The sequence below is a fragment of the Pantherophis guttatus genome, chromosome 1 (genome assembly GCF_059756535.1).
Source record: "Pantherophis guttatus breed Tessera chromosome 1, ASM5975653v1, whole genome shotgun sequence".
NCBI lineage: Eukaryota > Metazoa > Chordata > Lepidosauria > Squamata > Colubridae > Pantherophis > Pantherophis guttatus.
In genome coordinates, this window is record NC_142063.1 from 46,032,680 (window position 1) to 46,042,172 (window position 9,493).

The 9,493-nt window shown below is 45.4% G+C and overlaps 1 protein-coding gene across 3 annotated transcripts in view; it reads right to left on the reverse strand.

The window, feature by feature from the left end:
• Window positions 1-8,723, reverse strand: part of SLC24A4 (solute carrier family 24 member 4) — a 121,964-nt gene extending 113,241 nt beyond the window's left edge. For 2 of the 3 annotated variants that reach the window (XM_034418357.3, XM_034418356.3), the window contains exon 1: window positions 6,792-8,723. In XM_034418357.3, coding sequence (XP_034274248.2) covers window positions 6,792-6,939 — 148 coding nt within the window. In that variant the 5' untranslated portion in view covers window positions 6,940-8,723. The remainder of the gene's footprint in view (window positions 1-6,791) is intronic. The other variant, XM_034418358.3, reaches the window with a different exon arrangement.
• Window positions 8,724-9,493: the final 770 nt, after the last annotated feature.

Here is a 9,493-nt window from a genome sequence, read left to right on the forward strand (position 1 = left end):
TATCTTCGTACCTTGAATTACTATACTATACTATACAGGTAGTCCTCGATTTACAACAGTTCATTTAGTGACTGTTCGAAGTTACAACGGCACTGAAAAACGGTGACTTAGGTCCATTTTTCACAGTTACGACCTCTGCCGCATCCCCATAATATTAATTCAGATGCTTGGTAGTCGGTTCATATTTACGACTATTGCTGTGTCCCAAGGTCGTGCGATTCCCTTCTCACAAGCAAAGTCAATGGGGAAGCCAGATTCACTTAACCACCCAGTTACAAACTTATCAATGGCAGTGCACTTAACAACTGCATCAAGGAAAGTCGTAAAATGGGGCAAAACTCGCCTAACAATTTTTTTTTTAATTTGATTTATATGCTGCCCTTCTCAGGAGACTCAGGGCGGCTTACAATGTGTTAAGCAATAGCCTTCATCCTTTTGTATATTTATACAAAGTCAGCTTATTGCCCCTACAACTGGGTCCTCAATTTACCTACCTTAGAAAGGATGGAAGGCTGAGTCAACCTTGAGCCTTGGCGAGATTCGAACCTGCAGTAATTGCAGGCAGCTGGTCTTAATAACCAGCTTAATAACAGGGTGCTTTAGACCACTGTACTACCAAGGCTCATGACATTTGCTGGCCAAGTGAGCGACCTCAACTACTGATAGCCTCATCTTGTGTGCTGGTAAAGCACAATCTCTGGTGACCTAGTCAGTTGGGAGCAACCATTTTCTAAATTCTCCCAGGATCTGGCCAAGGGGGTTGAGTGACTGCCATTTCTTTTATTGTTTTTTTGAATCAGAGCAATTTTTAAAGATCCACAGTGGTCTGGTGCATAGAGAGCCAAAGAGAGACCATTGAGAAGCATCAGGGGCAAATAAAACAGGTGTTAAGTCCAGAAAGGTAGGAGAGCATTATAAAATGACTCAGACTAGCTCCCCGTTCTTGCCTTCCAGTCTCCTTGGTATAAGAGGGAAGGGAGGGAAGATACAAACAGGCTTACAAGATTCTTCACTACATAGTAGCTTAACTCAGTATAGTTCTAGTCTTCTGGTAGAGTCTATTTTTTTGATGTGGACCATCTTCAAGGACTGACAGGTTATTTTTTTCTAGTCCAAAATTGGTGAGACGTGGTCAACCCCAATTATTTTATTCTGTTGTTTTACCCCATGCATGCTGTGGAACAGTAAAAAATAAGGCAACGACAGACATCTAATTCCTAGAAAAGTCTCCTTTTCATAGATCTATCTAGGATTTGGACTCAAATGGGGCAGATAATCCCTTGAGCTAAGATCGTGGGTTGTGGGAACAAGGCCAGTATGGCTTTTTAAAAACATTCTTCTTTACTCTTAACAACTTCTTCATACAGTATGTGAGAGAGTAGCAATATGTCCCTAAGAATGAAATTAAAAACTGATTACTAAAATATCAGGAGACAGGTATAGAATCCCAGCATCTATCAAACAAAAAAGAAAAAAGAAGGAAGGAAGGAAGGAAGGAAGGAAGGAAGGAAGGAAGGAAAGTCCTCACAAATATTAATAAAATTCACAATAGGTGAATCTAAATTCTGTAATGCAGTCATATTTCTATTTAAATCCTCCACTTTTCTTTATATGGAAAAAGTTTCAGCGTCAATATTTCTTAAATCCAGTGAAAATAACCAAGTAACCAAATAATGATGGGATGGTCAACTTCATTGAAACTCGAGACTGTTCTTTGTCTTTGTGCCTTAACTAAACATATCCATTTTTTTTATTTATTTATTTAATATAACTTATATGCCGCCCTATCTCCATAGGACTCAGGGCGGCTCACAACAATTAAAACAAACCAATAAAAACATAAAATACATACATAAACAAATATTAAAACCCATTAAAATAATCGAAAACCCCCTCAGTCCAGGCTAGGCGCCGCGAACAGCCATGTTTTTAATTCGCGGCGGAAGGTGCGGAGCTCAGGAGCCAGCTGGAGCCCCAGGGGGAGTTGATTCCAAAGGGTGGGCGCACCCACAGAGAAAACTCTATCCCTGGGGGCCGCCAGCCGACATTGTCTAGTTGACGGTACCCGGAGCAGGCCCTCCCTGTGGGAACGCACCAGGCGATGGAAGCTGTTGCTGGTTGCAGATGGTCCGCCAAGTATCCTGGGCCTAAGCCATGTAGAGCTTTATAGGTCATTACCAGCACCTTGAATCTCACCCGGAGGGCAACCAGCAACCAATGCAAGCCGCGCAGGAGAGGTGTTACATGGGAGTATCGGGATTCTCCCATCACAACCCATGCGGCTGCATTCTGTACCAGCTGAAGCCTCCGAGTGGTCCTCAAGGGCAGCCCCATGTAGAGAGCATTACAGTAGTCAATATGGGAGGTGACTAGCTCATGAGTAACTGTGCGTAGGGCATCTCGGTCCAAATAGGGGCGCAACTGGCGCACCAGACGAATCTGGGCATATGCCCCCCGGTCACAGTTGTTATATGATCTTGTAGACTCAACCGCGAATCCAGGAGGACACCCAAGTTGCGTGCCCTGTCTACAGGGGGTAAGACTTCACCCCCTATAGCCAACGATGGAACCTCTCCGTCGGACCGAGATGCCAGTATCCACAGCCACTCAATGTTGGCAGGGTTGAGCCGAAGCCTGTTCCTCCCCATCCAGATCCGCACCGCTTCCAGGCACTGGGACATTACGTCGAGGGCATCACTGGCTTGGTTCGGGGTGGATATAAAAAGCTGAGTATCATCAGCATACTGATGGTACCTCACCCCCAAACCACGGATGATCTCCCCCAGCAGTTTCATATAAATGTTGAACAGAAGGGGCAAGAGAATTGACCCCTGGGGCACCCCACAAGTGAGGGGCCTCATGGTCGATCTCTGCCCCCCTGCCAACACCGTTTGCATCCACCCCGAGAGGTAGGAGGAGAACCACCGTAAAACGGTGCCTCCCACTCCCAACCCCTTGAGGCGCCGCAGCAAGATACCATGGTCGATGGTATCGAAAGCCGCCGAAAGATCCAACAGAACCAGAACAGAGGAATAACCTCTTTCCCGAACCCTCCAGAGATCATCCACCAGCGCGACCAATGCCATCTCCGTGCTGTACCCGGGCCTGAAACCCGATTGGTATGGATCGAGGTCCTTTAACCATTATTTATGTTCCAGGTTCCTTCAATTAAACAATGTCATCTAGCAGCACCTACTCTCTGGAATGGGATTCTTCTAAGATCTGGATAGCTCCCACTCTGTTGTTGTTTAGAAGAGCATGATGACTTGACTCTTCAGCCAGGTCTTTGGCAAGGGACAGGGACCCACCTTTTCTCTTTCTTTTAGCCTTTTATTGATTGTTGTGCTGCTGGGATTCGGGCAGCATACACATTTAATAAATTATTATTTACACAACAATGGGAAATCACAGCTTCCAGTTCTTTAACTGGTGTTGAACTGGTGTTGGAACTGCCAAAAAAAGCCAACACAATCCTAGGCTCCATTAACAGAGGAATAGAATCAAGATCATGTGAAGTGTTAATACTGCTTTACAATGCCTAGGTAAGACCACAGTTGGAATACTGCCTCTAGTTTTGGTCGCCATAATGTAGAAAAGATGTTGAGACTCTAGAAAAGTGCGGAGAAAAGCAACAAAGATGATTAGTGGACTGGAGGCTAAAACATATAAAGAACGGTTGCTGGAATTGGATATGTCTAGTTTAATGAAAAGAAGAATTGGGATGACATGATAGCAGTGTTCCAATATCTCACGGGCTGCCACAAAGGACAGGGGGTCAACCTATTCTCCAAAGCACCTGAGGGTAGGACAAGAAGCAATGGATGGAAGCTAATCAAGGCGAGAACCAACCTAGAATTAAGGAGAAATTTCCTGACAGTTAGAATAGTTAATCAATGGAAGAACTTGTCTCCAGAAGTGGTGGATGTTCCAACACTGGAAGTTTTTAAGAAGAGATTGGGCAACGATTCGTCTGAAATGGTATAGGATTTCTTGCCTGAACAGGGGGTTGCGCTAGAAGACCTCCAAGGTCCCTTCCAACTCTGTTATTATATTCTGTTCTGTTAAATCTGTCACATACGTTCATCCCAAGAACCTAGGATGTTGTAATGTATCAGCAGAGTATATGTGCAGTTTCTAACAGTGTGGCTTTTGTAATTGACAGATGGAAATTTGGCTAATGTAGATTGTCTAAATGCCATCCAAGAGCTTTTGGAATGGCATCCAGTGGGCTGATAATAACTATTAATAATATTATTATTTATGTGAGGCCACACTCCAGTGCAATATAACATGGAAGATCTTTTCCCGATAACCTGGAAAAATGTCTAGGCACTACCAACATGCTGTTCATTTTCTTCAGACTTAAAAGCTTTACTTCTCTAGCAAAGGTCTGGTATGAAGAGAAGCAGTGTGGCATTTAAGTTATACCACTGAGAACTGAGTAGTGAGTGATGCTTTCCAAAGAGAATTGGATTCATGGAATCAGTTGATCCACTTAATTTCCTTGTGAAAGGACTTTGGGGTTCTTGTTTGATCACGTGCCTAAGAGATGAGAATGTTGCATTATTTTTAGTTCACCCTTGTATAACATAAGCCAATACATCTTTACTGGGAAAACAGTTTTACTAGGTTTGACCGAGCATATTCCCTGGGATTGCAGCCTCAGCCTGCTCTGAATGACAGAAACCACAAAAAGTAGTTTATATTATTCAGTGACTACCTACACCACATTTTTTCCTAAGGCGGCTTTTGATGCTGTATTTTTTCCCCTCACCTATTATTAGTGAAATGATAATGGGAACCCTGGCTAGCCCAAGATAAGAAAAACTGTTAGTCTCAGCTGCACAGGTAATTCCTTTAATAGCCACCTGGCAGCGTAACAGTTGAGCAAAGTGGTGTTTCCTACTTCTTATTAGAGTGAAACCACTGTACCTGCCAATTCTCTTTTTTTTAAAAAAAAAAAAGTCATTCCATTTGGTGTGTCCTCTTAACAGCCTCTTTTAATTTAGAAGGTTGGCCATAGTGCAGGGATATAATAACATATCCTTTAGAACATGACAGATCATCCTAGCTTCTCCTCTTGTAAACCCTCATCAAACTCCATAGAAGAGACATCAAAAGTCCATAGCTGATCATTTCTAAACATTGAATGGCAATCTTACTTTCAACCTGCCCATTTTGGAACATATACAAAGTGAGCAGCCTAAAAGAAACATAAAACACTGTTGGGAATGTTGCAATTTCTGTTCACCACCTTTATGTAACTCAGTTGGCAAGGGACTCTCCTAAAGGCGGGGATGGAGTGCATTAAATACAATCATCATCGTTTTCCAGAAAACATCTCTCCCATTGGGAGCTCACTTAAAGGGACTGTTGGCTTTTTTGTACAATGTATCAAGACATGGGACAGTCACCAAATAGCTACCTGCAATAGCATACAATGTTACACCACAGATACTTCTTTTCCTCTGCTCTTCCTCTAATTTCGTAATCATTATTAATTCAATTCATTATTATGCAATCATGAAAATCACTTCTAACCCATACCACTTGGAAAAATGTGAATTCCATTACTAAGTATCTCCAGTTTTGATTCTCAGATTCACTTTGGTTTAGACATTGCATGTGTAAGTCACATGAACAATTCTAAAATGAATACATATTAATAGGTTTTTGTTTCTAGGAAAGAAAAATACACATATCTTCTTGGTATTACAGACTGCTACTTGTTAAAACAAGTTCTGCGGTATCTGCTTAACAATAATGAATCCCTTATGTATTGGTTCCCCTTGAGATCAAATGACCCTCCCCCTCCCCAGTTCTTGCCTAAAATATAATACACAGCTCCGCACTGTAGATCAAGAAGTAGGACACATCCTTTCAATAAGTAATACTGTAACTCTGAAAATACATATTTAGGGAAATATCAGACACTTCAAAATAAATGGAAGGATCCTAAGGACCGGCTAGAACACTGCTACTGTATTTTATTTTATTTTTTTTAATTTGATTTATATGCTGCCCTTCTCCGGAGACTCAGGGCGGCTTACAATGTGCTCAGCAATAGCCTTCATCCTTTTGTATATTTTATACAAAGTCAGCTTATTGCCCCCACAAATGGGTCCTCAATTTACCTACCTTAGAAAGGATGGAAGGCTGAGTCAACCTTGAGCCTGGTAAGAGTCGAACCTGCAGTAATTGCAGGCAGCTGGTCTTAATAACCAGCTTAATAACAGGGTGCCTTAGACCACTGTACTAACAACAGTTCAAGCACCAAAATAAAACAAAACCATAAGGAAGCACTAATATAATTCATAATTTATGAAACTGCTGTGGGTCACTTGCACATTATTCAAATGGATTACACAAACGTAGCTGGCATGGCCACTATTATGAGGGCTGCACTGAACTTTCACGGGCCACAACAGGTGAAACCTCTTGCTCGTATGTTTTCCAGAGGGTGCCTCACTGAACAGGAACAAGGAACCAGGCCATTAGATGCAGGTCTCACATCCTGATGCACTGCAATTCAGGCACCAAGAACCATTCCCTGCTGAATTAAATGACACAAAATCACTGTTACCTGGGCAGATTGGCAAGGATGACATACAAGAGGCAGAGATGCCCTATTTATGCCAGGTTAGCCGTTTCTCCCAGCTTCCCTCTTCCACAGCCATGGGAATATGCGTGCAATCCACCTGCATATCTTGTAGGTCACTGCACGCAAACACGCAAACACACAACACACAAGACAACACAACACACACACAGGGGGCCACCCGCCCACCTACCTAGCTTGGCCATGCACCAAACAAAAAAGAGGATCCCGCAGACGAAGCCCAGCTGTTGCAGCAGCATCTCCCGCCTCTTGCGAACTTTCCTCAGTTTGGCGAGCGGCGGCTTCGAAGGGACGCTCGGCGGCGGGACCTCCAGCCCCATGGCGAGCCGGGACGGCTGAGGACGCTCTTGCAGGGGGGCGGGGGGGGGGCTGCGGGAAGGCGAGAAGGAGGCGAGGCGGGTCCTCGCGACTTGGCCGGAGGGGCTCACTCGGAGGGGATCCCCGCGGAGGGTTTCATAACCACGGCCAAGGACGACGCGCACCTCCGAGAAAGGGAGGGAATCCCGCGAGAGGGGACCGGCAGCCGCGGCCAAAGCCTCCCCTGGCGGCGGGGGCGGCTTTCTCCGCCCGCGATCTTCGCTCGGGCCGAGCCCCCTCAGCCTCGCCGCCACCGGACAGCGCGAGGGAACGGTCGCGCCCCTGCAGGCGGAGGGCAAAACCGAGCCAACAATCCCCGCCGGCGGCAGAGATGTAGCTGGAAAGGCGGCATCCGAGGGCGCCGAGCTCCGGCAGCGGAACAGGCTCCAGGCGCGCCCGGGCGACTGAGGAAGAAAGCGAGCGATGCAGGAGGTTAAGGCGGCGGCGGCGGCGGGGGGGGGAGCCCGGCTCCCTTCAGCATCCCACTGGAAAGTTTCAGATCCCCTTCCCGTCCTTCCCTCCGCCGTTGCCGGGGGCAGCCAAGGCGGCGGAACCCGCGATCCTCGTCGCTGGAAGCGGCAGCAGCCTCAGCAGCAGCAGCAGCAGCAGCAGCATCTCCCCTGCCTCGAATCGGACGCTCAAGTGCACCGTCCGCCCACGCCGCGCCTGCCTTTGATCGGCGTTCCCGGGAAGGCAAGCGGAGCAAAATCCAGCGCGGCGTTTTCCTGCGTGGAAATTGCCCCGGCGCAACCTTCGCCCGCCGTTCGATTCCCGGGCAACTTTCCCAACCGAGCACCTGAGTCCTCCCAAACCCCCCCCACCCCGCCGGCAATACGCATGCGCGCTCCCCCCTCCCCCCCCCCGCGGGCCGTTATCTCCTTGATTACAACATTATATGATCCGTGTGGTTTTCCCCGCCGTGGCCAGGCGGCTGCATGGAGATTAACTGGCTAAATTAATCTTTTCCCCTAAATAGCGCAGGCATTATCCCTTCTTCGTTTAGCGCCAGGCAGGGGCTCTGCACGCGCTGATGAAGCGTGCAAAGAGCATGTGCTCGTGAGACGGCGCCGGAGTTATATTCAGAATCAACGCGCAGCCTACTTTGCTCCATCCAAGCCAAAGGACGGGAGTTAGGATTGTACAGTACTCGGAAACGGTCAGAGACGTTGCCTTATCTCGGGAATGGTTAGAGGTTTTCAGACGATTCTTGCAGATAATAAGACGTAATAAAAGTAAAGCCAGGAAGGGGTGAGAATTGGGTAGAGTTGCTGGAGAAAACGACATGTAATTGAAACATAATTAGAATCTAATTGTTGTGTTCATTAATAATTAGGAGCACGGATTCCTATGATCCATTCCCTCTTTTGCCGTATATGTGGCCCAGACTGAACATGCTGTTGGCGGAAAGAATGCAACGGAAATCATAGCAAATTTAATTTTATTATTTCAGGAATGCGGTAAACTTTCACAAAGGATATACTTGTAGTCATTAGAAACCATGCTATGAAAATATTAAAAATTTGACTGCCTTGATACTAATGTTATGTTTATCATTTACAGTGTATGTTAAATCTGATATAGAATTTTAACAAAGGTTTCTGCTGTCACCAAGTTTTTTTTTAAAAAACCACCTGCCAAAAGGAAGACTGACATTATTATTCTTGCTGGGATGAAAACTCTAAATGGCTAATCAAAGTTTTGTTGTTCAGTGTTAGATGTAGCAAATTCTTTAATAAAAATATCAAAACTGAAATAATTTCTTATCACTAACTGCAAGATAAGAGGCGACCCAGGAGCAATCTTCCCCAGTTCTGCAGATTTATAAAGCTGAGATGCTTTAGAGTTCAAGTTTGAATCCAGACCCAGGTTTTGTTTTTGTTTTTTTGCTTTAATTTATATGCCGCCCTTCTCCGGAGACTCAGGGCGGCTTACAATGCGTTAAGCAATAGCCTTCATACTTTTGTATATTTATTCAAAGTCAGCTTATTGCCCCCACAATCTGGGTCCTCATTTCACCTACCTTTGAAAGGATGGAAGGCTAAGTCAACCTTGAGCCTGGTGGGATTTGAACTTGCAGTAATTGCAAGCAGCAGATGTTAATAACAGTTAATAATAGTGCATTAGTCCACTGTGCTACCAAGGCTCCTCCGGGTAGTTCCCGGTAGTTAAAGACATTTTGCATATGCTCACTGCCACTTCATTTTTCCTGAGCTGAATTCTGGCATTGAAAACTGATTCTGAAAATGACCTTTGGCTCTTAATCAGCATTGCTTTTTATGGAGAGAATAGCCCCAGTATTAGTGCCATTTAGCAGCTTAAGATGATGCCAGCGTCGTGACATATTTTTGCTGTATCCTTTTGGATGCATTTGAAGAAGCATTACCCAGATGCAAGCTTTTAAGCGCATGGGCACATTTAAGTAGGGCATCTCAGAGTGCCTGTGCCAGGAAATGATACCTACCATCAGCCTATCCTTGGGTGGAAGCCTGACCTTATTTGGTCTGAGTGGGTTAATAA